The sequence below is a fragment of the Erythrolamprus reginae genome, chromosome 12 (genome assembly GCF_031021105.1).
Source record: "Erythrolamprus reginae isolate rEryReg1 chromosome 12, rEryReg1.hap1, whole genome shotgun sequence".
In the NCBI taxonomy this organism is placed as follows: Eukaryota; Metazoa; Chordata; class Lepidosauria; order Squamata; family Dipsadidae; genus Erythrolamprus; species Erythrolamprus reginae.
The window spans coordinates 21217935-21234323 of NC_091961.1; the positions used below are offsets into that span (position 1 = coordinate 21217935).

Below are 16389 nucleotides of genomic sequence, written 5' to 3' on the forward strand. Positions count from 1 at the left end.
AATGCAAAAGTTACATATTTGTATTTGTTCTCATATTCCTCATGTTCAAATTTCTTTTTCGTGATCTGTACATGTAAACATATATATTTTGTGGGGGGGTTTTAAAAAAATAAAGACTTAATTAAAAAAAAAAAGTTCCAATGGCACTGAAAAAGTGACACGATCAGTTTTCATACTTATGTCCTTTGCAACATCTCCATGCTCCTATGATTTATATTCAGATGCGTGAAAACTGCTTCATATTTATGACGGTTGCAGTGTCCCAGGGTCATGTGATCGCATTTTGCAACCTTCTGACAAGCAAAATCAATGGGAAAGCCAGATTCCCTTGACTTACTAATTACTCATTACTGTTACTGATTAAAGAAATGCAGTGATTCACTTAACAAATGTAGCTACCTACATTAAGAAAGCAATTTTCCACTTTGCTCAGGTTATTAAGGGGCTCCACTTTTATTAAAAATGTTGGATGTGCATAAGTAGTTTCCTGCAATTTGGTGCCCTCTTTTGTTTCCTGTATAAATGGCCTCCTAAGAAGAAAAAGGTGGGTGAAATTTGGGAGGGGGTAGAATAGCATTCTTCTGAACTTCTGTTGACCAGCTAAGCTAAGCTTCTGACTCTTTCCCCAGGGATTCAAGTCTATCCCCAGAATCCAAAGAGACAGGACCCAAGTGCTTTTTCTCTCTTTGTTGTTGCTGCTTCTGGCAGGAGTAATTATTACAGCCATTCTCCTTGGAATTTATGTTTCTCAGGAATACAGTGAAATGGTGAGTAGGAGCTATAAGTGCTCAGTCATTCAGCATTTACTGATTGTTGAAGTTACAACAGCACTGGAAAAAGTGACTTATGACCTGGGTGAAATCTATTTGTTTGTTTGTTTGTTTTTTGTCCACCCACCCACCCACCCACCCACCCATCCATCCATCCATCCACCTATGTATTTATATATTTACGTATTTACGTATTTATTTATTTATTTATGCATTTGTTTATGCATTTGTTTATGTATGTATGTATGTATGTATGTATGTATGTATGTATGTATGTATGTATGTATCTACCTACCTACCTACCTACCTACCTACCTCTCTACCTACCTACCTACCTACCTATCTATCTATCTATCTATCTAGCTATCTAGCTATCTAGCTATCTAGCTATCTAGCTATCTAGCTATCTAGCTATCTAGCTATCTAGCTATCTAGCTATCTAGCTATCTAGCTATCTAGCTATCTATCGGTATTTAGCTATCTAGCTATCTATCGGTATCTATTTAGCTACCTACCTACCTACCTACATCTATCTATCTATCTATCTATCTATCTATCTATCTATCTATCTATCTATCTATCTATCTAATTTATATGCCATCCAACTCCTCAAGGACTCCGGGTGGCTTACAACAAATAGAAACAATATTTAAATTGCAAAAGGTTCTGAAAGGTTCTGAAGAACTAGTAGCGGAAATTTTGGGTTGTTTGGAGCAGTGATTTTCAACCTTTTTTGAGCCGCGGCACATTTTTTACATTTACAAAACCATGGGGCACATTGAGTGGGGATAAAGGGGCGGCTAAAAAAAGTTTGGACAAAAAAATTCTCTCTCTCTTCCTCCCTTTCACTATATTTCTCTCTCCCTCCCTCCCTCCCTCTTTCTCTCTCTTTCTCTTTTTTCTCTCTCCCTCCTTCCCTCTTTCTTTCTCTCTTCCTTCCTTCCTCTTTTTTGCTCTCTTTCTCTCTCCCTCCCTCCCTCCACGTCTTTCTCTCTCCCACCTTCCCTCCCTCTCTCTCTTTCTTTCTTTCTCTTTCTCTCTTGTTCTCTTTCTCTCTTGTTCTCTTTCTCTCTCTTCCTTCCTTTCTTTCTCTCTCTCTCTCATTTCTCTTTCTTTTTCCCTCTCTTGCTTTCTCTCTCTCTTGCTTTATTTTTTCTCTCTCTCTCTTTCTTTCTCTCTGTGTTTTCTTTCTCTCTCTCTTGCTTGCTTTCACTCTCTCTTGCTCTTCCTCTCTCTCTCTCTTTCTTTCTCTCTCTCTTGCTTTCTCTCGCTCTCTTGTTTTCTTTCTCTCTCTGAGCTTCGCGGCACACCTGACCATATCTCACGGCACACTGGTTGAAAAACACTGGTTTGGAGAACCGGTAAATGCCACCTCTGGCTGGCCCCAGAGTTGGGAGGGAATGGAGATTTTACAATATCCTTCCCCTGCCATTCCCAACAAGGCACACCCACCAAGTCATCCCCGCAGAACCGGTAGGAAAAACAATTGGGTTTCACCACTGCTTATGATCGGTGCTTGCACTTACAATCCTTGCAGCATCCCTCTAGTTGTGTGATCAAAATTTGGGACTTAGTAAACAGGCTTCCCAGGGCCATGTGCTTACCATTTGGAGCAGACTACCAACAAGTAAAGTTGGTGTGGGAAGCTGTATTTACTTAATAACCATGGGATTCATTTAACAACCATGGCAAGGAAAGTTCATAAAAAAGGGGCACAACTCGCTTAATTGCCTTGCTTAGCAATAGAAATTCTAGTCCCAGTGGTAGCCATAAATTCAGGATTACCTATGCCAGAGATGGTGAACCTAGGGCATGCATGCCAGAGGTGGACCACAGAGTCCTCTCTCTGGGCACGGGTGCTGTCACCAGCTGCTCTTCTGGTTTCCAGCATGTGTATGCACACCAGCCACTTGGCCATGCTGGAGTACCAGAAACCCAAAGACCAGTTGGCAGGTGCAAATGTGCTGGTCTTTCAGTTTCCAGTGCTCCAACACATGGAAAAAAACAGCTGGCTAGCACACATGTGCATGCCGGAAACCCAAAGTCCAGCTGGCCAGCATGTGCGTGCAAACCAGCCACCTGGTCTTTGGGTTTCTAGCACTCCAGCATGTGCACAAGTGCATTCCAGTTTGGGCACTTTGTACCAAAAAGGTTCACCTTACTGACCTATGCAGTGACCGTTCAGATGACCCTCTTGAGATGACAAAGAACAGTACACAAACATGCCATTGTCTCCTGTACAGATAATGAAAACCATCAAGAAAGAACAGGATGGTCAGACAGAACAGACCATGATGGTAAACAACCAGGAAAGAGTGGCTGCATTTTTGATCAAGACCAATAAGACTTCGGCAACAGTTGTCTATGACTACAAACACGTAAGAAATATTCCAAAATAATTGCCAGGAGCTCCCATCCTTGTCCCAGATCCTGCCCACCTAGTAGCTTGAAAGCATGCAAATAAATAGGTACTTTGTTGGTAAGGTAAGAGCACTCTGTGATGTCATGCTTGCCACATATCATATTTTTCGGACTATAAGACACACCAGTGTATAAGATGCATCAAGATTTCAAAGAGGTAGGTAAGAAAAAAGGTTTTTGTCCTCCCTGGCCCCAAGGAGCACTCTGCAGATCTCCCAAACCCTCTGCGTGCCCTATTTGTCACCCCCCCCCCAAGAAACAGGGCACGCAGATAGTTTGGGAGACTTGCAGAGTACTTCTGTGGACTGTGGGAAGGCAAAAATACTGTTTTTGCAACAAACAAACAAAAGTCTGTTTTTTGCTAAAACAGGGATGTTTTTGCCTTCCCCTTAGCCCCCAGAAGCACTCTGCAGGCCTCCCAAATCCTCTGTGCAACCCATTTTTGCAAAAAACGGACCCATTTTTCACAAAAATGGGATACATGGGTGGGGTTTCAGGAGACTAAAAATGGCTGTACAGTGGTACCTCATCTTACGAACGCCTCTTCTAACGAACTTTTCAAGATACGAACCCGGTGTTTAAGATTTTTTTGCCTCTTCTTCCGAACTATTTTCACCTTACGAACCCAAGCCGCTGCTGCTAAGATGAAGGGGTTTCTTTTTCCCCCCTCTTTTTTTAAGAAAGAAAAGGGAGGGGTGGCTTGGAGTGGGGAAAAGACTCCATTTAATTAACTAGGAGAACGGCGTGTTTGCAAGCACTGAGGGGGGTGTCTTTTTAAGAAAGAAAAGGTAGGGGTGGCTTGGAGTGGGGAAAAGACTCCATTTAATTAACTAGGAGAACGGCGTGTTTGCAAGCACTGAGGGGGGGTGTCTTTTTAAGAAAGAAAAGGGAGGGGTGCCCCCCTTGCCTTTCTTCCTTCCCACTCACCCTTTAGCCTAGCCTTGCTTCTTCCACCCGCCCCCTTTAGCTGCTCCTCCCTGCCCTCCGTTCGCCTCCCTTCTAAAGTTTGGGATTTTCCTGAAGGATTTGCACTCATTATTTGCTTTTACATTGATTCCTATGGGAAACATTGTTTCATCTTACGAACTTTTCACCTTACGAACCTCCTCCTGGAACCAATTAAGTTCGTATCATGAGGTACCACTGTATTTAGGTATATAAGACACACCAACATTTCCACCCGCTTTTAGAGGGGGAAATGGTGTGTCTTATACTCCAAAAAAGTACAATAATTGTGGAAATGTCTTTGGACAGTGCTGGCTTAATGGCCTTGAAACGGAGGTTAGCACTGCCCCCTAAAATCTACAGGGACTTCTTTTTTACTTCAGAGTTGAGGGGCATCCCTAGACCACTGGGGATATACAGTATCGGGTAGAACTAAGTTAATTATATTAGTCCGGCCCTCTAAAACCATCCCAATTTCTCATGCGGCCCTATGGCAAAATTAATTGCCCAGCCCTGGGCTAGACTAATGGTTGGGAGTCACCACAACATGAGGAATTCTATTAAGGGATCGCAGCATTAGAAAGGTTAAGGACCAATGGTTTAAAAAAGTCAAGCCTCTGCTAAATTCTGCCAGTGCAAAGACTCACCCATCTAGCACCAAACAAAGGCCACGCAGCTGTATTCAAGCTGGCCCCAGCACTAGCAAGGTGTTCTGCCATCTTGTTGGGCTGATCCAGTGCCCCTGTTTTCGCGCTAGGGAAAGTTAGCGATCCGAGTGGGAAGGGTGTGTGTGTCTCACCTTGAAAAAAGACCTGAAAGAAAGGGAGTGAGTAAGTAAGTAAGTAAGTAAGTAAGTAAGTAAGTAAGTAAGTAAGTAATTAAGTAAGTAAGTAAGTAAGTAAGTGTTGTACATACTCTTGATCAGTTGGAGGATGATGAAGATATTGAGGACTCAGATTCAGATAGTGTTTATGAATTAGTGGGGGGCCCGGGGTTACAGGTAGTAGAACAGGTGGGAGGCCAGCCACAGGATGGGGCTATGAGTTCAGGATCTAGCGAGGGAGAATCAGACGCGCGATGGGTTAACCCTAAATTCAGAAGGATTCAGAAACATAGAGAGCAAAGGTCTGAAAGAAGATATTAAGGAGAGGAATGGGTTAAATATTGTAGTGAGGTATTTGGCACGTCATGGGGCTAGTGGAGAAGAAGGGTGGAGTTTCAACGTTGCTGAAAAGAAATATGGAGGTGTTTTCACCACACTAAAGTAAGCCGAAGTATTTTGTATTGTATTTAGTCAGTGCTGCTGTCTTTTTTAAAGCTATGTAGTTAGGAAATAAATCTTGTCTAAGTGAAGCAGGAAAAGGAATGTGAAGAATGTGGCAGAGAGAGAGATAACGGACCAAGTGATGTCTGGAATGTGTTGAAAACACAGGAGAGCAGAGAAATAAACGGAATTGCTTTATTCATGAAATGATGCATTTAATGAGAGTTATTTGTAATTACTAAACTTCTACCAGAAACCAGAACAGTAAGTAAGTAAGTAAGTAAGTAAGTAAGTGAGTGAGTGAGTAAGTAAGTAAGTAAGTAAGTAAATAAATAAACAAACAAACAAACAAACAAACAAATAAATAAATAAATAAATAAATAAATAAATAAATAAATAAATAAATAAACCAGGCTAAGCCCTGAGAGAGGGATGCTGGTTTTGAGAATAGCATGGCAGTTGGAGGTTGTCATACGCCAAACGCTAACGGGGGAGAACATGAAGATGGGACTTATTTTGGTGGGGGGAATTTTGGTGCGCTCTTTCTTCCTGCCTCCCTTCCGCTCTCTTGTACAGGTGCATGAAATGATTCCCTTGCCCACCTGCCCGCAATCCCTGCCAACTAAAGGGATTGCTAGTCAGCAGGGCTGCAAAAATAGTCCCCCCCCCAACTCTGCTTCGCGTTGTTTGCAGCCAAGGAGGCTCTTTCCCAAACTTGGGGAGTCGAGGGGGTTAGGCTCTAGCTTCCCCCTGCTTTGTCACTCTGGCAGTTGTTTCTGCTGGAATAGAGTAAGAGAGCCACAGCTCTAGGTCTCCATCCTTGAGAGCAACCCATGTCCGTCCGCTGAGTTTTCTTGTTTTTATTTACTCAAAAGGGCATGTATGAGAAACCTGGGATATGTTGGGTGCTGATTTATTGTTCCAGAAGGACCTAGGTTGGATCTCTGTGGCCCAGCATCTCAGTTGGTCCATTTCAGCGGTAAAAGCAATTAAAGTGGATTTAATTATTGGCCTAACTCCAACAAGCAAAGGAAATTTTTTGTATCTATGGTGCACGCACACGCAAACAGGATGTGCTTGCATTCCAAGGTACACGTGTTGTTGGTAATATAAAGAAATAATCTCTACATCCTTAAAGATTCATCAGACAATTATTTGTTATGTAGAAATCTCTATGCATGAAGTTGTGCAGATCTATATACACAATTCATGTTTATGTCAGACAGTGCATCGGTGATGATGGGCAAGAATAATGATGTGGCTGCTTGGGTGACATCTGTGAAAAAAAAAGTAGGTGCTCAGGCATGAAAATGTGCCACTCAAACACTATACTTTTCCACACACACCAAAAAAATAATAAAAAAATAAAGAAAACATTGTCCTAGACATTGAATCCAACTTCCTAATCAGTGCAGATATCCAAATTAAAATATCACTGGCTGTCTTGCCTTTGCTTGAAAATAGCCAGATCCATGGTCTAATATTTTGCTAACATTTATAGTCTCAAAATCATTTCATTTATTCTGAGCATGCTCGTTCTATTTTTTGCTCCTAGCATCTCATTGGCATCCGAATTCACGATCAAGAACAATGCTCAGTGGTGGCAATGGGTTCAATTGACGTCCCCAGGTTAAATGAAATCACCCTGGAAATCGAACATTTTGATGACCAGGTGAGAAAGAAGAAATGGGGGAAATTGCTTGTTGCCCTCTTCTTCAAATAATGTGATGTAGAAGGGATATCTTAGCAAGGATTTGTAACAATTTCAGTTTTATTTAACAGCCGGGTGGCATAGAAATTTGATATAGAGATAGATAGATACAGTAGATGGATGGATGGGAAGGCAGCAAGGCAGGCAGACAGACAGACAAATAAGAATAAAACAATAGCTCAAGAACAGATATGCTTATTCCCATCATATAAATGATACCTGGGTAAGGGGCGGCCCACGGGCCGCATCGGGCTCTCTGTCTGTCTGTCACCAGCCCGCCAGGCGTACTGAGTTACAAACGTCTGGGCTGCGCGCTCTTCGCTGCCTCCCGGGTGCCTATAGAACAGACCTGGGCAAATCAATATACAGTATTGGGTAGAACTGAGTTAATTATATTAGTCCGGCCCTCTAAAACCATCCCAATTTCTCATGCGGCCCTGTGGCAAAATTAATTGCCCACCCCTGATAAATGATTGTAGCAAATCACTACAGTAGGGGTTGGTTTGAACAGAACAATTGCATTCACACATAACATGAAGGGCATTTCCCAGTTGTAGTGCCATGCTGGCATTGTAGGAAAGTTAGGTCTATTGATAGATAGATAGATAGATAGATAGATAGATAGATAGATAGATAGATAGATAGGTGGGTGGGTGGGTGGGTGGGTGGGTGGGTGGGTGGGTGGGTGGGTGGGTGGGTGGATGGAAGGAAGGAAGGAAGGAAGGAAAGAAAGAAAGAAAGATAGATGGATCGATGGGTGGTGGGGCATGCTAGTTTTTTTTTCTTTTTGTGAAGAAATAGGTCAATGTCAATGTTCAAAATACAACTTTAGAACTATTGTTTCTGGGTAGTGGTGAGAGATGCTAGCGATTGGTAGAAAAAGCGAGGGATTCACCCCGCAGAACCCCAAAAGTTACTAGTTACTAAGGACAATAAATACAGTAAGCATTGTTTTGGCTGATAATTCCCTGTGTTCATCTCCCAATGGACTGACTGTTGTCTGCATGATCTAGATTCATAAAGATTGGTTGAGCTCATAAGGTCATGGTATATGAACAGATCAAGGGTGATATCCAGCAGGTTCTGACAGGTTTTGGAGAACCGTTAGCAAAAACTTTGAGTAGTTTGGAGAACTGGTAAATGCCACCTCTGGCTGACCGCAGAATGGGGAGGGAATGGGAATTTTGCAGTATCCTTCCCTTGTCACGCCCACTAAGCCACACCCACATAACAGGTAGGGGGGGAAATTGAATTTCACCCCTAAAAAAGATCTTTTAACAGATCTTTTAAAAGCTAGTAGGGCAACTTGACACATATACAGTAGCCAGCAAATTTAACTCCTCTATGCATTGAAATTAGCTAACTAAGTAACAAAGCATCTGCAGGAAGAGAAGTAAGATATCCCAACAATTCAACCCTGAGCTTCTTATATTATCTAGTATAAATTTTTAAATAGTCAATAACAGAGATCAGTTTGGGGTTTGTTTTACATTGGGTTGAGATGGGCTTGTTGAAGATGTCTTGAGGACAAAATATACTGCTCAAAAATATAAAGGGGACACTCAAATAACACATCCTAGATCTGAATGAATGAAATATTCTCATTGAATACTTTGTTCTGTATAAAGTTGAATGTGCACAACAGCATGTGAAATTGATTGTCAATCAGTGTTGCTTCCTTAGTGGACAGTTTGATTTCACAGAAGTTTGATTTACTTGGAGTTATATTGTGTTGTTTAAGTGTTGCCTCTATTTATTTATTTTAAATATATTTATTGAATTTTTTTTCTGTTTTAAAAACAATACATAATCATATTTACTGGTAAATCAACATCATATACAGTGATCCCTCGATTATCGCGAGGGTTCCGTTCCAAGACCCCTCGCGATAATCAATTTTTCGCGATGTAGGGTTGCGGAAGTAAAAACACCATCTGCGCATGCGCGCCCTTTTTCCATGGCCGCGCATGTGCAGATGGTGGAGTTGGCGTGGGCGGCGGGGAAACCCGGATCTTCGTCTGCTCGCTGCTGCTGCGGCCGCCCAGCAGCTGATCTGCTCGGCGGCAGCAGCAAGGAGCCGAATCGAGCTTTCCCCTTTGCGTGGGTGGCGGGGAAACCCGGATCTTCGTCTGCTCGCTGCTGCTGCGGCCGCCCAGCAGCTGATCTGCTCGGCGGCAGCAGCGAGCAGGCGAAGATCGGGGTTTCCCTGCCGCCCACGCAAAGGGGAAACCCCGGCTCCTCGCTGATGCCCCCGCTCGCCCGCCCGCCGCCCGCCAGCAAGAGGGGGAGAGATAGAGAAAGAGAGAGAAGGAAAGAAAGAGATGAGAGAGGGAGGAAGAGAGTGTGAGAGAGGAAGAAGCAAGATAGAGAAAGAGAGAGAGAAAGAAAGATGAGAAAGGAAGGAAGAGAGTGATGTCATCGGGTGGGAAAAATCGCGATATAGCATTTCACGAAGATCGAGATCGCGAAAATCGAGGGATCACTGTATACATTTTTATCAACATTGTCTTTTAATTGTTTTTGATCTTCTTGATGTTTTATTTCGGTGTTTAGTTTGAGTTTCTTTTTTTGTCCATTGATACCATTTTGTCCAGATTGTCCAGTCCGAATTCTTTTGATTATTTAATTCCATTGTCAATCTGTCCATCTCTGCACATTCATATATTTTCTTGATGATCTCGTTGTCTTCAGGTATTTGTGGTTTTTTCCAATTCTGTGCGAATACAATCCTTGCCGCTGTTGCTATATGTAGGATTAAGTATTTTACATTTTTAGAGTAAGATCCTCTCATAATGCCAAGTAGAAAAAACTCTAGTGTATATTCTATTTTTATGTTTGTTATTTGACACAATCAATTGTTTACTTTTTTCCAATATTTTTTGTCTCTGGACATAACCACCATAGATGAAAGAAGGTGCCTTGTGTCTTATTGCATTTCCAGCACATTGGTTTGCAATTTTTATGCATTTTAGCTAGTCTTTTGGGTGGGAGATGCCAACGATATAGCATTTTGTATTGGTTTTCTTTGTATGTTGTGGATTTGATCAATTTAATATTTCTCTTCCAGATTTGTTCCCATTCCTCTCTATATATATTGTGGCCAAAGTTTTTCGCCCATGCAATCCTTGTACCTTTGACTATCTCCTCTGGTCTCTCATATTCCATCAAATATTTATATATCTTTGATATTGCTTTTTCTTCCGGGCCTGTTAGTAATTTATCTAGGGGTTGGGTAAATCTTTCTATACCTGTTTGTTCTATATCTTTTTTATATTTTGATTGAATTTGAAGGTAAGTCCACCAGTCCATATTTAGATTTTGTATTATTAATTCTTCTCTACTTTTAAGTTTATACTTAACCTTTTTTGTCGTTTCTATTGTATTTGGGTATATGAGGGCTTCCATTGTGGATATGCCTTTATTTTTTTGAGCAGTGTATAACAATATCATAGCAACCATGGACTTCTTCACCAAAAGAATCTTCCAAGTCAAGGAATTGGATCATGAAAAATATGCAAATTTCCTTGCCATTGAAGAAATTAAGTTCTGATGCATTCTACCAATTTGTTTATAAGCCGTGTCATCTTCTTTCATAAAGGTTTCAGAAAGCGACCATGTGGTCTATAGCTTCAAGAAGGGAAAACTAGCTGCACGCACCGCTCTTGGAACAACTATAAATATCCTTTGCAGTGATATCCCTATCTACTGGGCTGAGGTAAAATGGTGCTTATTTTTGAATGCTATACTTGCTGGAATCTAGAAGTGGGTTCCTACAAAGTTCTAAGTGTTCTTTAGAACCAGTAGTAAACCGGTGATGATGGTTACTGAAGGCAAATCGTGTCAGACTAATCTCATTGAGTTCTTTGACTATGTCACAAAGGTGTTGGATCAAGGTGGTGCCGTGGATATTGCCTATCTGGACTTCAGCAAAGCCTTTGATACGGTTCCACATAAAGAGCTGATAGATAAATTAGTGAAGATTGGACTTAATCCCTGGATAGTTCAGTGGATTTCAAGCTGGCTGAAGCATAGACATCAGAGAGTTATTGTTAATGGCGAGTATTCTGAGCAGAGTCAGGTTACAAGCGGTGTGCCACAAGGGTCTGTTCTGGGTCCTATTCTTTTTAATATGTTTGTGAGTGACATAGGGGAAGGTTTGGTAGGGAAGGTTTGCCTATTTGCCGATGACTCTAAAGTGTGCAATAGGGTTGATATTCCTGGAGGGGTCTGTAATATGGTAAATGATTTAGCGTTACTAGATAAATGGTCAAAGCAATGGAAACTGCAGTTTAATGTTTCCAAATGTAAAATAATGCACTTGGGGAAAAGGAATCCTAAATCTGAGTATTGCATTGGCAGTTCTGTGTTAGCAAAAACTTCAGAAGAGAAGGATTTAGGGGTAGTGATTTCTGACAGTCTCAAAATGGGTGAACAGTGTGGTCGGGCGGTAGGAAAGGCAAGTAGGATGCTTGGCTGCATAGCTAGGGGTATAACAAGCAGGAAGAGGGAGATTGTGATCCCCTTATATAGAGCGCTGGTGAGACCACATTTGGAGTACTGTGTTCAGTTCTGGAGACCTCACCTACAAAAAGATATTGACAAAATTGAACGGGTCCAAAGACGGGCTACAAGAATGGTGGAAGGTCTTAAGTATAAAACGTATCAGGAAAGACTTCATGAACTCAATCTGTATAGTCTGGAAGACAGAAGGAAAAGGGGGGACATGATCGAAACATTTAAATATGTTAAAGGGTTAAATAGGGTTCAGGAGGGAAGTGTTTTTAACAGGAAAGTGAACACAAGAACAAGGGGACACAATCTGAAGTTAGTTGGGGGAAAGATCAAAGGCAACATGAGAAAATATTATTTTACTGAAAGAGTAGTAGATCCTTGGAACAAACTTCCAGCAGACGTGGTTGGGAAATCCACAGTAACTGAATTTAAACATGCCTGGGATAAACATATATCCATCCTAAGATAAAATACAGGAAATAGTAAAAGGGCAGACTAGATGGACCATGGGGTCTTTTTCTGCCGTCAGTCTTCTATGTTTCTATGTTTCTATGTTATGGAGCAGGTTCTGTTGGTGCTGGTCCATGGGTGCCACCATCTTGGATTTTGCTTCTGCGCATGCACAGAAGCTATTTTTCAATTGCTGTGGGCGCACCAGGGCCTGGCGTGACCCTGAGCAAACTGGCAGGAAAAGGATCTACAACCTACCACTGCTGGAAATGACTATCTAACAATTCATAGAGTTTATAATAGATTGTTGAAATAAGACTTCCATACTTTGGGTAAAAGGAGAGAGACACTTCAATGCTTTATGATCTAAAATCATCTCTTCCTTATTTGTGCGGAGGAACAAGACAGCTACATTATGAAGTTAGACCAGGATTCCTGAGCTTTGAGTCATCCAGATGACAGCCTAGACGGCGTTGTCCTTCACCCAATAGAAGTTGTCATAGCAACCAGTATCCTCCATGCCTGTGCAAATAGTATCTCATTCATCACACTAGCAACAGATAGCAGAGTGCTCTATTCGGTCCTTCATGGGCAGTGATGGTGAACCTGTGGCACGTATGCCACCTATGACAAAATTCAACGGGTCCAAAGATGGGCTACAAGAATGGTGGAAGGTCTTAAGCATAAAACGTATCAGGAAAGACTTAATGAACTCAATCTGTATATTCTGGAGGACAGAAGGAAAATGGGGGACATGATCGAAACATTTAAATATGTTAAAGGGTTAAATAAGGTCCAGGAGGGAAGTGTTTTTAATAGGAAAGGGAACACAAGAACAAGGAGACACAATCTGAAGTTAGTTGGGAGAAAGATCAAAAGCAATGTGAGAAAATATTATTTTACTGAAAGAGTGGTAGATCCTTGGAACAAACTTCCAGCAGACGTGGTTGGTAAATCCACAGTAACTGAATTTAAACATGCCTGGGATAAACATAGATCCATCCTAAGATAAAATACAGAAAATAGTATAAGGGCAGACTAGATGGATCATGAGGTCTTTTTCTGCTGTCAGTCTTCTAGGTTTCTATGCCATATCACAGGACACTCGAGGCATTGCTCTATGTCAGTTCCAGCATGCATGCGTGCACTAGCCAGCTGATTTTTGGTTTTGAGGAAGGTCATTTCACCCTCCGGAGGCTTCAGGGAATCTCCTAAAGTGCAAAAAAACCCCTGCCGCAAACTGGAAGTTCAGATAAATGGACTGCCAGTTTGCCCATTGTGCTGGTTTTCGCACTCTGGCGCCTCCGGTTTGCCTGTTGTGCTGTTTTTTGTACTCTGGAGGCTTCAGGGAAGCTTTCTGAAGCACTGGAGTGTGAAAAACAGGTTAATGGGCAAACCGGATGTTCGTAAAAAATGGACTTCCGTTTTGCCCATTGTGCTGGTTTTTGTACTCAGGAGCTTTCAGGGAAGCTTCCTGAAGCCACGGAGTGCGAAAAACAGCACAAGGGGCAAACTAGAAGTCCATTTCCCCAAACTTCCGGTTTGTCCGTTTCCCCGTTTTTTTACTGTCCCAAGCTTCAGTGAGGCATGTACACATGGGTGTGGGGGCGGGGGGATTGTGTGAATGGACAGTGGGTGTGTGCATGCATGGGGGGGGGAGAATGAGTGTGGGCATGTGCAAACATGCTAACACACGCACAGGCACCCTTTTGGCACATGAAGCAAACAAGGTTCAGCATCTCTGTTCTAAGGGAAGCTAAACCTATTTTAATCCTGTGAGGCTAAAGATGCCTCTTTCATCCTTTCTGACCATCGCCGCCATCATAGTAAAATTACACGTACAGGTAGCCCTTGACTTACCCCAAATGAACCCCAAATGTCTGTTGCTAAGTCAGGCATTTGTTAACTGAATTTTGGCCCATTTACAACCCCTTTCTTGTTACAATTGTTAAGTGGATCACTGTAAGTTGTTAAGTTCATAGCACGGTTGTAAACTGAATCTGGCTTCCCTATAGATCAGATATCTTCAAACTTTGCAACTTTAAGTCTTGAATAGAATAGAGTATAATTCTTTATTAGCCAAATGTGATTGCACACACAAGGAATTTGTCTTTGATGCATATGCTCTCAGTGTACATAAAAGAAAAGATACATTTGTCAAGAATCACATAAGGTACAACACTTAATGATTGTCATAGGGGTCAAATAAGCAATGAGGAAACAATCAATATTAATAAAAATCTTAAGGGTACAAGCAACAAGTTACAGTCATACAATCATAAGTTGGAGGAAATGGGTGAGAGGAATGATGAGAAAAACCTAGTAGTAATAGTACTGCAGATTTACTAAAATGAGGGAACTATTTGTTTAGCAGAGTGATGGCGTTTGGGAAAAAACTGTTCTTGTGTCTAGTTGTCTTGGTGTGCAGTGCTCTGTAGCGACATTTTGAGGGTAGGAGTTGAAACAGTTTGTGTCCAGGATATGAGGTGTCAGTCAATATTTTCAGAGTCCTCAATGGAAGGCAGGTCTGCAGTTCTGATTCTCCTCTGAATCTGTGCCGGTCTGGTTGGGTGGCATCACCAAACCAGACAGATGGCAGACTGAATGATTCCTCTGTAGAACTGTATCAGTAGCTTTTTAAGCAGTTTTTTCTTCCTGAGTTGCCGCAGAAAGAACATTCTTTTATTCTGCTTTTTTGATGACAAAGCATAGCTGGCTGGAAGTTAAAGTGCACAAGTCTTAAAAGTTGCAAAGTTTGGGGACCTCTGCTATAGACTTTGCTTGTCAGAAGCTCAGGAAAGGTGATTGTGTGACTCAGGAAAGGTGATTGTGCAAGCACCATAAATCTGAACAAGATGCTAAGCATCTAAATGTTGATCTCCTGACTATGGAGATGTTGCAATGGTTGTTAAGTGTGAAAGAGATCATGTCCCTTTTTTCACTGCCGCTGTAACTTTGAACTGTCACTAAATGAACTGTTGTACTGCCTGTATACAAAAAGTCGTATACAGTGATCCCTCGATTTTTGTGGGGGTTGCGTTCCCAGACTGCCCGCAAAAGTCAAATTTCTGCGAAGTAGAGATGCGGAAGTAAAAACACCATTTTTGGCTAACCCCCACGCACCCTTTTCCAAGGCCACACAAGGAGCCGGGCTTGAAGTTGGGGGCAGGAAGCGACGAAAGTGCGGAGGCCAGCAAAGATTGTTTTGAATGTCGGCCACCCCCCGCCCACCCAGCGCCTCTGGCCCCCTCGCCGCTACCCCCCGCCCGCCCGATCTGCCCCTGTCACTGGCTTCCTTGGGGCCCGGGTCCTCCTGCAGCAGTGCTGGCGGCTATGGCTTCTCGTCCTCCTCATTCGGAAGTGAATCTTGGTGATGACGTATGACGTCATCGGGTGGGAAAAAACGTGGTATAGAAAAAAAACCGCGGAGTATTTTTTAATTAATATTTTTTAAAAACCGTGGTATAGCTGTTTCGCGAAGTTTGAACCCGCGAAAATCGAGGGATCACTGTACTAGGCTTCAGATGAGGAACTTCACAAATAAGGACTTGTCTGTCCCTCCTTCTGCATTTTTATTTGTCTGTGAGGTGGACAGCATCTCTTCTGGGGATATTGGGCTCAGCAGATATCCAGTTTATTGTTTCTCTGATTTTCAACCTTTATACTGTTAACTTAATTTGAGGGCGGGTGGGGTTGGGAATTGAATCTGGAAAGGATGGGGCCAGTGGAGATGCTTTTAATTCTTTCAATGCTGTATTGTCATTAGTTTGAACATTTCACTTCTAGTCTATCAGCAGTCTCTGATTCTGCTTGATACTTGCTTTCCTGTAGAATTGTCTTCCACAGACTCATCCAATTCTAGAATTTAGAACTTGAGGAAAGGCACATAATCTTAGAGGAAGGTACTTCTTTGCTCCAATAATTATTTTCTCTTTTTTTGCAGAAACAAGAGAAGCAATCTCGAAACTTCCATTGCATAAATCTGGTTTCACATATTTGTCTCAACTTACTTTAAATCCATTCATGTGTTTCTACCTTGGCCATACCTTATACATAAAAGTCCATAATTCTTGATATCATACTAACTTCCAAATACAATACTTCCAGAAGAACAGGTGCATCCTTGTCATTCAGTGATTCCTGTCCACTGCCATTAATCTCCTCAGCGGAAAAAACAACAACAGTCCAGTTGCCTTTTGAAGAAGCACCTTTCAGACTACTAACATTAACAATAATGTGGTTAATTTCATTCCTAAAAATGGAAAATAAAAGACAGTATTGAAGTTCACACGAGTGCTTTTGTCTACTTTATCGCC

The 16389-nt window shown here is 42.0% G+C and overlaps 1 protein-coding gene across 1 annotated transcript; it reads left to right on the forward strand.

The window, feature by feature from the left end:
• Nucleotides 1-469: 469 nt before the first annotated feature.
• LOC139174681 (surfactant protein C-like) lies at nt 470-16272 on the forward strand. Its single transcript, XM_070765194.1, has 6 exons — nt 470-544; nt 630-767; nt 3014-3148; nt 6956-7072; nt 10710-10826; nt 16017-16272. Exons 1-6 carry the CDS (start codon nt 470-472, stop codon nt 16086-16088), a joined length of 654 nt encoding a protein of 217 aa, XP_070621295.1. The 3' UTR covers nt 16089-16272.
• Nucleotides 16273-16389: the final 117 nt, after the last annotated feature.

What these genes read in the sequence shown, in the direction of transcription:
- LOC139174681 (XM_070765194.1), top strand. Translation starts at nt 470, where the DNA reads ATGTGCATAAGTAGTTTCCTGCAATTTGGTGCCCTCTTTTGTTTCCTG. An exon ending in GGCCTCCTAAGAAGAAAAAG is followed by an intron (nt 545 to 629) that starts GTGGGTGAAATT and finishes CTCTTTCCCCAG; the next exon opens with GGATTCAAGTCTATCCCCAG. An exon ending in CTCAGGAATACAGTGAAATG is followed by an intron (nt 768 to 3,013) that starts GTGAGTAGGAGC and finishes TCTCCTGTACAG; the next exon opens with ATAATGAAAACCATCAAGAA.